The 14952-nt window shown below is 32.9% G+C and overlaps 2 protein-coding genes across 2 annotated transcripts; both read right to left on the bottom strand.

The window, feature by feature from the left end:
• Window positions 1-5221: 5221 nt before the first annotated feature.
• LOC125861501 (uncharacterized) lies at window positions 5222-8263 on the bottom strand. Its single transcript, XM_049541383.1, has 8 exons — window positions 8200-8263; window positions 7865-8103; window positions 7181-7387; window positions 6977-7069; window positions 6799-6900; window positions 6338-6709; window positions 6089-6178; window positions 5222-5236 (listed from the first exon to the last, which is right to left on the bottom strand). Exons 1-8 carry the CDS (start codon window positions 8261-8263, stop codon window positions 5222-5224), a joined length of 1182 nt encoding a protein of 393 aa, XP_049397340.1.
• Window positions 8264-8729: 466 nt separating this feature from the next.
• Window positions 8730-12461, bottom strand: LOC125861500 (uncharacterized). The gene is made up of 3 exons (XM_049541382.1): window positions 11106-12461; window positions 10161-11057; window positions 8730-9509 (listed from the first exon to the last, which is right to left on the bottom strand). Exons 1-3 carry the CDS (start codon window positions 12459-12461, stop codon window positions 8730-8732), a joined length of 3033 nt encoding a protein of 1010 aa, XP_049397339.1.
• Between the last annotated feature and the right edge of the window lie 2491 nt (window positions 12462-14952).

Genomic DNA, 14952 nt, shown 5'->3' with positions numbered 1-14952 from the left:
GACGAAATTTGCAAAAATAAAACTCAAGTTAGACTTGTTTAAAAAGGTCCAACTAAGTGAGGGGTAGTTTGGGTACTTTGGGTTATTATTATTTTAAGTATTTTAAAGTATTTTAAAGGTATTAAAATATTTAAGAGGTGTTTTTGAATTCATTCTTCCAAAATAAAAACCCCAAAGTTCTTTCTCTCTCTAAAGTTCTCTCAAGTTCAAGGAAAAAGAAGGTGGAGAGCTAGGGTTTCAATTGAGGGTTCCCTTCCATCAAATTTCGTTCAGATTTCATCAATTAAGGTATGGTGGCTCTTCATCTAGGACTCATCTTCATCCTAGAGTCAATTTCAAAGGATTTTACAATGTTTTCAAAAAGTAACTAAAAGCTTGTTTTTGAATTCTATCAAGGGTTTTTGCATGAAAGTTATTTGAAACGTTTGGGTATGGATTAATTGATGTTTTTTTTGTGGTTTTTGAATGAAATACTCCATGAACCCTTGTCATCTACAAAACCCAAAAATTTGCTATGAAGTGGGTCTATTTCTATAAATTCAAAGTTGATGGAATTATGTGTAAAGTGAATGATATTGATATCTCTTGTGTTGTTTAATGTTTATTTATGATTAATTGTTGATAATGGATGAATTAAGGGTGGTAAGCCTTATGGGTGAAGTATTGGTGATTTTGGCTATGGCTTTGGATTATGGTAAGAAGGCTTGAACCCTCTTTATTGAATTGATTGGTGTTGGTAGGTTGGATCCACCTTTGGTGGAAGTGTTATATCTTATTCTTGTGAATTGTAGCCATGAAGGCATTGGTGAAGTTGTTCTATAATGTGGGAATATTGAATTATTGTGAATTGAGCCCACAAAGGGCATTATATGAGTGTTATTACATTGTGTATTATTATACACATATGAGGCTATATGTAAAGTCCTATATGAAGCTATATGTAAAGTTTGTGTGAAGCTATAATGTTAAGATGTTCTAATGGTATTAATGTGATATATTGTATAAAGTGGTATTATGCTAATGTGAAAGCATGTTTCTCTTGAAATGGTGATATGTGGTGATGATGGACTATGATGAGTCTTTATAAGATGATGTTGTAGCTCATATGCTAGACTTGAGTATCTTGTCTTGTGTCATGAAAGCTTGATTATGTATATGAGCATATGAATGTTTGGTTGGGCTATGACTTCGTAATGGAGCTCTTTCTATAAATGCTAAAAGAGGAATGATAGGCCAAGACTTGAATTGGTAAGACGTAAGCATAGTGACTTTTCATGAGCTAGCTTTCCTAAGTAAATAACCTTGAAGGATGGGCCTTAGGGTGATGTTCCCTTCTTGAGTGAAATGATAGACTTAGAGATGGATGGAGCCGGAACGGCATGAGAATCCTTATCTAAGAAAGTCAAATGAGCTATCCTTATGAACCTAGATTGGCTATGACTAAGAAATGGGGCCTTTCTTGGGAAGAGGTACTATGAGTTGGTTGAACTAAGCACCGAGTGGATGTGGTTAGGATGGTGGCCCAGTTGAGCATGAGATTAGGCACAATGAACATCCTTGGACATCTCTTAAACCATGTGCCAACATGGGTTGCTTTTAGTTCTACCTTTGGCAAGTAGAACAACCTCCACGGAGTAGGTTAGACTCCGGATTCCATACCTTGCTAGTATGGTCTATGTCGGTTAAGGCCTATTTCCATCATATGGGATGTGCACTCTAATATTTGATAGGTTCTACAACGTGTAGGTAGTAGTATGGGATGCTATCTACACATGGCACGAGTAGGCTTAGAAGATACTAAAGTGAGTTCCCTAAGCCTTAGGGCTATTATGTGATTGTCCCCTATATGTTTGTGTGTCTCCTAAATGGTTTTATAAAGAATGTTGACTTAGTATGTCATAATGTAATGATAAAACCCTTATCTACGGTAACTCTTAAGAACACTTAGGTGTATATGAAGAGGTTGTATGGGCGGTCACTTCATTATTCACTTAAGTGTGGCTTAGGGTGACTTGAGATAGAGGCTTTAATGGTAATGAAGGACTTACTTTGCTATCTTTTTTAAGTATTGTACACTTGTGTTAATTGAGTTGTAAATGATGTGAATATGGTCTTATTTGTGAATGGTGACTTGAAATGTGGGTTTATGCTTGTGGTTGTAAAGGTTTGTTAAAGAAGGTCTTAAAAGCATACATTCCTTGTAAATGTCCGTTGTGCATGTTTTCTTGCATGGTCATCATACTTAGTACTTATTGTACTAATTCCATATCTCTCTATTGTTACAAGTGTAGGTGGTGGAAAGTGAAGAGATCTTTTGAGGAAGCTTGGGATAATGACTCTTCTCAAGAAGCTTGGTATGTCCTCATATATTCGAGGACTTGGTTGTTACCTTTCTAGTATTTCCACTTAAACATTGTATAAGACTTATATTTTGTTGTAAAGGGGCGTGCCCCTAAGATGTTCTATTCGTGTCTAAGATGGTACATGAGACTTAGAAATTCTACTTCGTACATTTGAAAGATTTTGAGTATTATGAATTTGTTTTAAAAAGTGTTTAAATTCCTTACGGTTTTTATTACCGAATGCGATGAATGAATGCTAAGAGGCTTGTATTAGACCTCCGAGAGGTCGAGTACGCATGTTACGGCTTGGGGGTGCTCTCGGGTCGTTACAAACTTTGGTATCAAAGCATAAGGTTTTGGAAATTGTCCCTTAGGATTCAAAGTCTCATATGCCAAGTCTACTAGAGTCTTGTTCATCAGTGTGAGTCGCGACACATCTATGAGCGAGAGGCTATAGGACGGTAGAAGTTTCACTTATTTCATTAATCTTGACGTCGTGGTTTAGACTTTGATCTATAAGTATCTTTCCTAATCCGTCTCTTGAGTTTATAGGATATGAATACGAGGGCTAATCCTAGGAGAGCGGAAGAGGAGAATGTGGATGGGGGAGTTCCTCCCCAAGGTCTTCAAGGTGACCAAGTCCCCATAGGCAATCAAGAGAATGAGGTTCCGGTGGTTCCCCCGGCCTTGACTAATGAAGAGATTAGGGCGGCTTTTCTAACTCTAGCTCAAGCCATGACGGCTCAAGCAAATAGAGATGTGGGGCCTAGGGTGAATGCTAATGAGAGTACGACTCCCTCAAGGTTGAGAGACTTCGTGAGGAGGAATCCTCCTATACTTTTGGGCTGTAGAATTGGAGAAGATCCCCATGGATTCTTGGATGAGATTTACAAAATTGTGGATGCTATGGGAATATCTTCTTGAGAGAAATCGGAATTGGCTTCATACCAATTGAAGGAGGTGGCCCAAATTTGTTACACTCAATGGAAGGCAAATAGGCCGTAGGAAGCGGGTCCTATAGAATGGGAGGAGTTTAAGGAAGCATTCTTGGGTAAGTACTTTCCCCTAGAGAAGAGGGAGTGCAAAATTGAGGAGTTTATTAATATTAGGCAAGGTAATATGAGTGTGGAGGAGTATACTTTGAAGTTCTCTATGTTGTCTAGGTATGCTCCATCTTTGGTGTCTAACTCTAGAGAGGAGATGAGTAGGTTTGTTACCGGTGTATCCGACTTGGTGAAAGAAGGGTGTCGTACGGCAATGCTCTATGGTGACATGAACATCTCTAGGCTTGTTGTGTATGCTCAATCTATTGAGGAGTCCAAGATGACTAGGGTGAGGAAAGATTTAAAAAGGGGTAGGTACGAGGATCAGGACAAGTTAAGTTTAAGAAGAGGGCTCCAAATGATTTGAAACGTTTGGGTATGGATTAATTGATTTTTGTTTGTGATTTTTGAATGAAATACTCCATGAACCCTTGTCATCTACAAAACCTTAAAATTTGCCATGAAGTGGGCCTATTTCTATAAATTCAAAGTTGATGGAATTATGTGTAAAGTGAATGGTATTGATATCTCTTGTGTTGTTTAATGTTTATTTATGATTAATTATTGATAATGGATGAATTAAGGGTGGTAAGCCTTATGGGTGAAGTATTGGTGATTTTGGCTATGACTTTGGATTATGGTAAGAAGGCTTGAACTCTCTTTATTGAATTGATTGTTGTTGGTAGGTTGGATCCACCTTTGGTGTAAGTGTTATATCTTATTCTTGTGTGGTATTCTTGTGAATTGTTGCCTTGAAAGCATTGGTGAAGTTGTTGTATAATGTGGGAATATTGCATTATTGTGAATTGAGGCCACGAAGGGCATTATATGAGTGTTATTACATTGTTGTATTATTATACACACATGAGGCTATATGTAAAGTCCTATATGAAGCTATATGTAAAGTTTGTGTGAAACTATAATGTGAAGATATTCTAATGGTATTAATGTGATATATTGTATAAAGTGGTATTATGCTAATGTGAAAGCATGTTTCTCTTGAAATGGTGATATGTGGTGATGATGGACTATGATGAGTCTCTATAAGATGATCACTACAAGGGAGAAGGAATTTTTCAACAAAATATTTTGTTGCAATATATTCAATGTTGTTGCCAAAAGTACTTTTAGTAACAATTTTTTTTTTTGTTGCAAGTTGTTGCCTAAAATGTTGTTGGGAAATGTTCTGCAACAACAAAAAAATATTATTGTAAAAAGTTAACTTACGTAACAAAAAAAGTTATTACCATAAATTATATTTTGTTGGTAAAAAGTACACGATTGTTGTTTACGTAAATCTTTAGCAACCAAAAATATTGTTGCAAGAAATTATTATTTTTCCCAATAAAATTAGTTGTTGCAAATAATGGACAGAAAAATCGGTTAACAATCTATTATTTAGACTTTTAGCAACAACCATTATTGTGGCTAATTACATTTTTTTTGTCAACAATTAGTCATCACATTTAAGCTATTTGTGAATAAATATTTCTGGTAAATCTTTAGTCACAACTTATTAGTAGCTGCTACATGTATAGTTTACATTTAAAGTTAATAAAATCCATGAATGCATATATAAATTAATGCATACATACATGCATACATATATATATATATATATAATAGTATCAAACGTCAATACATAGAATTGATGCTCTAGATATTTGGACTTTTAAAAACTAAAAATTTCTACATAGGATGTCTTAATTTACGAAATGAATAAAAACATAATATAAGAAATATCATTAAGTAGTACTAATCTACTAGTAACTTAACAAGTAAATATTCCTCCGATAGCTTGTGCATGACATGAATCATATTGTAAGTAGTGTTGATTTAAGCACGTTCATCCTACAAAAGAAGATAAATATAATTACATTTTAAAAAAAATCAATGAATATAATATATTCAATGTAAATTTATAAACGAGGTATGAAAATAATAAAATATATGCAATCTTATATTTACCTTTGTGGAAGTTGGGAAGCTAATTCAAATAGACCTTTCACTTAGAAGAGAAATAAGACTAAATAGTGACCACATAAACTCACATAATATATGCACAACATATAATGGGGGAAAGTAAATCATAGTCCAATCAAATCATTTTTTCAATGACTACTCAAAATTGAAAGAGAACTTCAAATCTGTTATTTTGACTACCAAATGAGCACCATGAGCTGATTTGTTAGAGAACAATACATCTTTTTTGTTTGATGCATTGTTCTCTAACAAATCAACTTATGGTTCTTATTTGGTAGTCAAAAGAGAAGATTTGAAGCCTTGTCTTTATAGAAGTACAACTAATAATAACAATCATATACTTATGTCATTGAAAATAAATAGCTATAAACATAAGAGGCTGACTTTCAGTTTCACATGTCATTCAAACCAACAATCCAGTGATAAGACATAAAGAACATTAGCATATTGAAATTGGATTTTCTTACGGAATGGACAAGTCATTGTACAATCTAAAGTCCATCATTAAAAAACATTAAGAATCTAAGCACATTTTCATTTTTTATAAATTTTACATTGTAGTTGCCATATCAAGATACCATGACAATTTAAAAATCAAATCAGTTATTTTTTTAAAGAATCTACTTAGAAATCATATGACTTGTCTTAGATGAATAAGCTCTAACTATCCTTCTGTAATAAAGTCTCTTGTAATAAACTTTAAAATTTAAACTTACTTACCTCAGTGTCATTTATAAGACTTGTAGGATTTGCAACATCTGAATCACTTGAATCGGTAATAATGTTAAGAATTGTAGATGGAAGACCACTCTGTTAAGCATAGAAAATGTGAGGAATTGAAAAATGATTGATCTAATAAAGAGAAACTATGTTATAACATCAAAATAACTAGGACAAGTTTTTTAAGAATAGCATAAGCAAAATACTCTTAGGATCAAAAGCAAGAAATTAAATCATTAACGCTTGTACCTTAGAAATTTGCATATGGGATACCAGTGCCTTTATGCCCTCTTTTACCATTTTTTGATCGCGCACTAAACGTGTTTCCATAACTTCTCGATTTTCTTGCTCCTCTTCAAGTTTTTTTTGAACTTCAATTAGCTTGTCTTCAACACTTTCACGTTTACGACGTTCTTCTTCTGTCTCTTTTTGTTGTGCTTGTAGTTGCTCTTGAATTTCATTCATACATCTCCTGCTTGGCTTAGTTCCTGAGCTTTGACCACGATAATATCCCGACTTTTCTCCCATAATTCTCACAAATGCTGCATTAGCAATAGGATCTGCATCAATTTCCTCTTCATTTTCTTGAATTTGATCAGCAACAATTTCTTTCACCTTATCCTGCAAAAGAGTAATACAAACTTACGCTTTTAATATAATGCTTTAATATTTTTATGCTCTAAAAATAAAGATAAGAGTTATGCATGTACATTCAGTTCAGAAGATGCATCATTAACCCAATGTCCATTCTTCATGTGAGTCAACTCCCAAAGTTTCTGAAAATTTGGCTCTTTTCCAGTGTTTGTATTTCTCTAACAAAAGAAATCAAATTATGAAGTTGAATGAAGAATGATTGAAGTTCACAAAAATAAAGAAATATCTCATCACCTTTTCAAAAGATACTGCTCGGAAGGATTTTCTTTCACAAATATGAGGTATTTTTTGTTTTGCTTTATTAGCTTTATTTCTTTCACTCATTTTCTGCATTAAATTTGAATTTTTAAGTGTCATAAATTTAATTATAACAAGAAAACCAATAAAGTAAATAATAATATTGTTAAATTCATTTAATTTTGATGTACTCCTAATTACCTTAAAAGAATCTGAGCTAAAATACTCCACCAAGAATTTCCATTCAACTTCATTAACCTCTGCTGGCATGTTCAAAAAGCTCTCCTCTTTTGTAACATATTTCTTGAAATGATCATGGAGTCTACTACGACGATATCGATACAGTTTATTAGCTTGATCCAAGATAGTATCCCGAACGTGTCGTGTGTCAGATAGTTGGAAGGTGTCCTACTCACAATAAAATTTAAGTGGACTTACTTGAAATAGAACTTTGATTGTATATGACTAATTAAAAAATGAAATAATTATTATTTGATTCTTGAAAAAAATAGGAAACATAGATGTAAGTTGCTAATAGAAGGATAACAACCATAAAAATAATCAGAGTAATACAGTGAATTCATGTAAGAATGAAGAGAAATATCAAGGTCATAGTAACTTGTCCCCAAATTTGTTTATTAGAAGATATCTACAACTTATAACAACAACACAGTTAGGAAATCAATTGTCATTGACAAATAAATATAAGCAAAAAGTAGACTTAGCACAACTAGAGTTAAAATAATTCTTGACTTGTTGGACAATTATCTTAAATGATTGAGACTATAATATTTAGACAAAAGAACTAGACAACAATTGTTCAACATAAGAAGAAAACTGAGCATTAGATAGATCAGATTTTTAAGGAGAAATGAAGTAGATTACCAGTATATGCGCAATGATTCTATCTTTTGCTAGATCAGAAACATTCTTCCAATTCTTGACATCATACCTAGCATGCTGAAAAACTTTCACAGAAAAATCGGTAACAAAATCGTTAGCTCCAGGACCTACTGCAACTCTTTGATCCGGTGGAATAATCACATTCAACTTGCCATTTATATTTTTACGTTTCTTTTGAATTGAAAGCCCTATTGTCTTTCCCCTCCTCTTTCTTTTTTGTCCTAAAAATTATAAGAAAGTATTTAGATCTACAATAAGCAAAATATATAAAAGCTAAAAAAAATTAAAAGATAATATTTAGTTAATGATTAATTTACCTGATTGGAGATGCGAAATTACATCAGTAGTTCCTATACTTGCAGAAACAGGCACATTTGTCATCATGATATACTGAAACACATGTTAAAATTAATTGTACTATTGAAATCTACAATATAAATAAAAAGAAATGTTAGAAAGTAGACAAAACATGCTTAGAAATTGAGAGAAATAATTCAAATTATAAGGTAAAGATAAAATATTAACAAGTTGTTTACGCGTTGTTTGACACAATATAAACAACCAACCAAAGGAGTTAGTTTCATGTAATAGTTATCCTTGTTGACTAATAGAAATAATTGAGCACATCAACATAAACTATCATAATCTTACAATTTTCATGAAGTAATTATAGACCAAAAAAAAAGAATCAGCAAAATGGAGCAACACCAGATGTCCAAAAAATAATTCAGATAACATTATTTTCAACACCAAGCATAACGGTTATGTTGGATGTAGACGGGAGGAGCTAAATCTTTTAAAAGAAGTGATTGTAATAAGTAAAATTGTCTTGTGCACTAACTGAAAATCACAACCAATCATCATCTTCGTCAGCTTCATGTTCATCTTCAGAAGGATATTCTCCATCTGATGAAAAATTATTGAAGTTATCTCCATTTTCACCATCAGATTCATCAATAACTTCTAGGTCTATTTCTTCCTCGTTATTGAGAGAAGGTGCTTCAACACTCACTCCATCAATGTCTTCTCTTTGTATTGTAACATTATCATTATCCGATTCTACTTGAAGACTTGTTTCTCCCCTTTCAACCAAGTCAATTAGTTGATATGGCTCTGGTTCACTTTCTTGCTCAGGTACATCATACAAATTTCGTGGTCTTATCCTTACCACTGCATGCCATTTTTCATTTTGACTATGTTTAAGATAATACACAGATTGAGCTTGTGAGCGTAAAATAAATGGATCATTTGTGTAATGAATCTGTGTCACATCTACAAATACAAATCCATATTCATCTCTTTTGTAACCTCTACTTTGACTTCGACCTTGAGGTGGAACTTCAAACCAGTCACATTGAAATAATATGACTGAATTACCACCTATGTATGATATCTCTAAAATCTTTCTAATTCTTCCATAATAATCAACATTTTCTGTATGTTCATCACTCTTTACTACCACACTACTGTTTTGTGTTTTTAAAAATAATTCAGATTCCTTTGTACGAAATCTAAAACCATTCAAGGTATAACCATTATGACTATAAACACGAGAATCTGGGAGTCTTGCCAAAGCAAATAATTCATCGGTAATTCGATCATCACCATTCTCTTTTAATTGTACCACCTATAATATTTCAACAACAAACATTAATCCTACTTAGAAAGTAAGATATATAGATTCTTCCGAATAAAGATAAATTAACATAAAATAATATAATTTACCTTTTCTTCAAACCATAAAAAAATTCCTCCTTGTGCCTCTTGAAAACATTTTTATTGTTTTCTTTTGTTAATATTTCTAGATGTTCCCTATGAATTATAATTTTTTTCATAAAAAAAATAGAAGAAGAAAATATTAGATTATAGTCATGGATAGGTTCATTTAAAAAAAAAAGTAAACTAAGTAAAAGGCGTCTTACTCAATCCAAGGACGAACTTCCACACAATTTTGGAGGATGTAAAAATGAGCTTGCTTTATTTTAAGATCACTCATATTTTTCCAAGAACCTCCTGATAATGGCTTACCACAACATTTAAATATAAATAACACATTGGCATCTTTGTTGGAAGAATCAAAGTTTCTATCTAGACAATTTTGCTTTGTCTCTATATCTGGTAAATATTTGCAACAGAATGTCATGCAATCCTCTGCAAGATGGCCCTCAGCAATTGCTCCTTCCGGACGATATTTATTGCGTACATAATTTTTTAATGTGCGCAAATATCTATTTGTAAATATATATCAGTTTTGTAACAAATTTTAATAAAAAAATACTTCACAAGAATAAGAATCTAACCTCTCGATGTAATACATCCATCGATATTGAACGGGACCAGCTAACTTTGCCTCATTTGCCAAATGAATTGCCAAGTGAATCATAACATCAAAGAAGGTTGGCAAGAATAGACGCTCTAACTTAGAAATTGTTATTCGTATACTTTTGTCTAGTTGATCTAACTTCTCTACATGTAACTCCTTAGCACACAAATCAGTAAAGAATAATGACAATTCAATTAACAGATCATAAGCATCCTTTGGCAAAATTTCTTTGATGATAAGTGGAATGATACGCTGAAAAAGAACATGATGATCATGACTTTTAAGTCCCAAAAGTCCAGCTTCCCTAACACAACGACTAATGTTAGACGCATAAGCATCAGGAAACTTGATTTCTTTGATGAGGTTACAAAACTGAATCTTTTCCATTTTAGACATTGTATAACTTGCAGGAGGAAGTATATACTTATCCCCACTTTTTATTGGATGGAGGGACTTTTTGATTCTCATCTCTTGTATGTCCAGCCGTGATTTTAGTGTGTCCTTTGTTTTCCCTTCAATATCTAACAATGTTCCAAGCACACTTTCACTAATATTTTTTTCAATGTGCATTACGTCCAAATTATGTCTCAATAACACACTCTTCCAATATGGAAGCTCAAAGAATATACTTTTCTTCTTCCAATTGTCAGATCTTCCAGCATCTCGTTTTCTTTTTTTTTTTGTGTTGGGATCAATTGAGCCTTGTGAGAATGTATTTAGTTGTGCAAGCACATCATCTCCACTCAAAGCTTCTGGTGCAATTCTTTCTTCTCTTGTGTTATCAAAATCACTTTTATTTCGACGATAAGAATGATCTTTCTCCAAAAACCTATGATGACCCATATAGCAAAGCTTTCAACCATGTTTTAAGTAAGTGAAACAAGTATGTACATGACAAACCGGACAAGCTAATTTACCTTTAGTGCTCCAACCGGACAACATACCATAAGCTGGAAAGTCATTAATTGTCCACAACAAAGAAGCATGCAATTTAAAATTTTGTTTCTTAAAAGCATCATAAGTGTCGATTCCACTCTCCCATAAGATTTTCAAATCATCAATCAGAGGTTGGAGATACACATCAATATTCATACCAGGGCCTTTTGGGCCGGGAATAAGCAAGGACAACAAAATATTAGATTGCTTCATGCATAGCCATGGAGGAAGATTATATGGAATCAAGACTACTGGCCAAATGCTATAAGAATTACTCATAGAACCAAATGGATTAAAACCATCTGAAGCAAGCCCAAGTCTTACATTACGTGGATCTAAAGCAAATGTCGTATGTTCTTCATCAAAAGTTTTCCAAGCTAATGAGTCAGCTGGATGCCTTAGTACTCCATCATCAACTCGCTTATTTTTATGCCACCTCATATCTTCTGCATCTTGTTTTGTCATAAACAATCTTTGTAATCTTGGTATCAAAGGAAAGTATCTAAGAATCTTTCTAGGAATTCCTTTAGTTTTCTTATTCAAATTTCTGGAAGTAGGCTCATCATCACTATCTTTTTCTTTTCTTACAATCCATCGTTTCTCACTGCATTTAGGACATTGCTCAAGATCAACATATTCCTTTCTATATAAGATGCAATTATTAATACATGCATCTATCTTCACATATTTTAGACCCAAATTTTTTATGATCTTTTTAACTTCATAGATAGAATTAGGGAGCACATTTTCCTTTGGAAAAGCATCACTCAATAATTTCAACAAAGAGTCAAATGAAGTATTACTCCAACCATGTAGACACTTCATTTGAAACAGGCGCACTACAAAGGAGAGTTTGGAGAACTTTTTACAATCTGGATATAACTTTTTCTTTGCATCCTTTAATAAGTTATAAAATCTCTTTGCTTCTATGTTAGGCTCTTCATATCTAGGCTCAGTGGTCTCATCAAACTCATGATTATTAGTGGGGATACCACAATACATGTCATTTAACATTTCAAAAGTGGAAGTATCATCGTTGTCAAAATTTATATCTGCATCAGAATTCATTTCATCATCTGAAGATGCCTCCGACTCACCATGAAAAATCCACCTATCATAAGTTGGATTTATTCCCCACTTAAGAAAATCATTCTTTACTTGTTCTCTTGTTTTCCAAAGAACATTATTACACTTAGTACATGGACATTGAATTTTTACACCAACCTCAGGATTGCAAAAGGCATAGTCTAAAAAATGTTCCATACCATTCAAGTACTCTGGTAATGTCCTATTCTTAATATGTATCCAACTTTTATCCATCATATACTTACCTACAATGACATATAATATATTAAATATAAAATATATGATTAACTATATCTTAAATTGCTATTGTTTATAGTACAAAAAATTAGTAGAGAAAAGCTCACAAAAATAATTCTTTAAAATGGACTCCAAATTCAAATATTAGAGCAGATCGAGAAATGGTTATTAGAATACAATGTTAGACAAAAAGTTTCACTTTAAGCTATTTCAATTTTAAATTCATCGTATTCTGATTTAATCAAAATACCAAACTATTTTATGATACAAAACTATATAACATTGTTTTAGCTACTCCTCGTATATGAATTTTCTTTTAGTATCCTTCATATCGATTGTTGATTATCAAGAAAATTAATGTAGTGTATGATAGATTAATATTCTCGTACAATTTCATAGAACCTCTTATCCCATCCACCCTGTCACACGCATATGTAACCAAATCAAATAACTTAGCACAATTCAATGAAATCTCTCAGAGATACATATATGGGTATATCACTATTGCATATTTAAAAATTACAATTACACGAAAGAGAAAGAGTGAGCGACAAAGAGAGAGAGAGAGGAGAGAGAGAGAGAGAGAGAGAGTCCCATTAATTGGAGAAACAAACAACTAAAAAGAAAAGTTGAAAAGTAATGCACACGACAGAGTAAGATATTAAGTAGAAAACTTACCCAATTGAGCAAAAGTTTCAGAAATCTTACAAAGTGCTTAACTCACTTTACTGAGATCTACAAGAAAAAAATAAGCAGCTACTGTTTTTTATGTATCCTTATGTGTCTCTGTATTGACATATATGATATACACAACGAGAAAACAAGAAAGAGATAAAACAAATTCAGACATAATGTGCAATTTTACATTTCTGTCAGACACAAGCAAGATAAAAACAACCCAAATTTTTTTTGTCAAGTGTCTTACAAGCAGGTTAGCTGGTAAGATCTCTCAACCAAGAATGATTTATCAGTTTGTCAAGAAAGTCTTGTAAAAAATTGATCAACTTAAACAGGTAACTGGTGGCTTCAGTACACAGTATGAATACGTTATTAATCAGCACCAGACTGAATTAAAGCATTCTTTCTATAACAATTTATTTTTGCAAGAATCAGAAAATGTGAAAAATAATACTGGAGAAAGTCAAAAAGTCAAATTGTGCAAATAGTCCAATTTGAATAAGAGCTAATGTTTTTTTAATAGTCAATTTTTCTTTTTGCATAAGTGCAAATAGTCTCAAAGGTAGATGGATTATTTTTAATAGACTCACGATCCAAGAAAAATAGTCCAAGGCAGTCTAGAAATGGAAGTACAGATAGCATTTAAATAAAAGCTACTATTGTTTTATGATGTTGGTGTCAAGATCAACTTGCACACACATCGACTATTCAACTGAATACATGTTACGACCCACCAATGTAGATACTAGATAACTCTACCCCCAAGGTTTAGTCAAAAGAAGGAGTGTACACGTTTGAATCTGAGATCTCATTGTTCTTGACTCACTTCATTGACCACTAGGCAATGGAGGGTGTTTCAACATTTGAACTCGAGATATCATCTCCAGATTCGAAAAGGGACTGTGAGGGGGAGGGAGGGGAGATACTCAGTTGACCTATTTATGGAACACTGGAGTATCAATTAGTAGAGCAATGGAGCTGATTGATGAGTGTTTTGGTCACATTTTTATTTCTACCAATGAGTTTCCAAAAGCAACCGGAAAAAATTAACAGTAGATTACCACGAGAACAACAACCAGTAGAGATGGTAGACAGATGGGAAGAGCATTTGGCAGACATGGCAGCCAGACGGGAAAAGAAGCCAGAAGGGATGGCAGAGACACGAGGGCAAGGGGAAGCTATACTGGTAGATATCCCAAGTAAAAGATTGAGCCCCTTTGAGTCCAAGCTAGTGTGCTAAGTTAAATGCCCAAGTTATAAATCAAATACAAGAACTAAAACACCTTCATACGTTATGAAAATTAGCTAATCTCTCAAAAAGTTCTCTCAAGTTTTTGATACCAAAGTAAGGAACCATTTGAGAAGCTTATTGTGTTCCACGTTGTTTCTATGATAAATACAATCTCAACAAGAATAAATATTTTTTTTGAATAGCAAATTTTGAAGAATCAAAATAGCATAGTATACAAGACTCATACCAAAGAACCAAATCGAAGTCAATTCACTTGATATATATTATCGAAATTCGAAATCGAAGTACCAACTGAAGTTCTTAAAAAATCGAAAGGAAGAATCAAATGCCCACTCAAAAATTTACTATCAATTTGGAGAGGAAATTTCATCCTTCCACACCCAACTAAAATCTGTCTCTAACCCATCTTCATTAAACCCCTATAATAGAAGAGTTATAACCATTATCGGGGGTAAAAGAGTGACTGTAACTAAGGAGTTATATGATTATAATGATTTCAATACGCAATTAAGAACTCTATTCACAAAAGACCATAAAAAATTCTTTAGATAATTACAA

Source organism: Solanum stenotomum, chromosome 4 (genome assembly GCF_019186545.1).
Source record: "Solanum stenotomum isolate F172 chromosome 4, ASM1918654v1, whole genome shotgun sequence".
Taxonomy (NCBI): domain Eukaryota; kingdom Viridiplantae; phylum Streptophyta; class Magnoliopsida; order Solanales; family Solanaceae; genus Solanum; species Solanum stenotomum.
The sequence above is the reverse complement of the archived record's forward strand: the minus strand, read 5'-3'. Positions and strand labels throughout refer to the sequence as shown.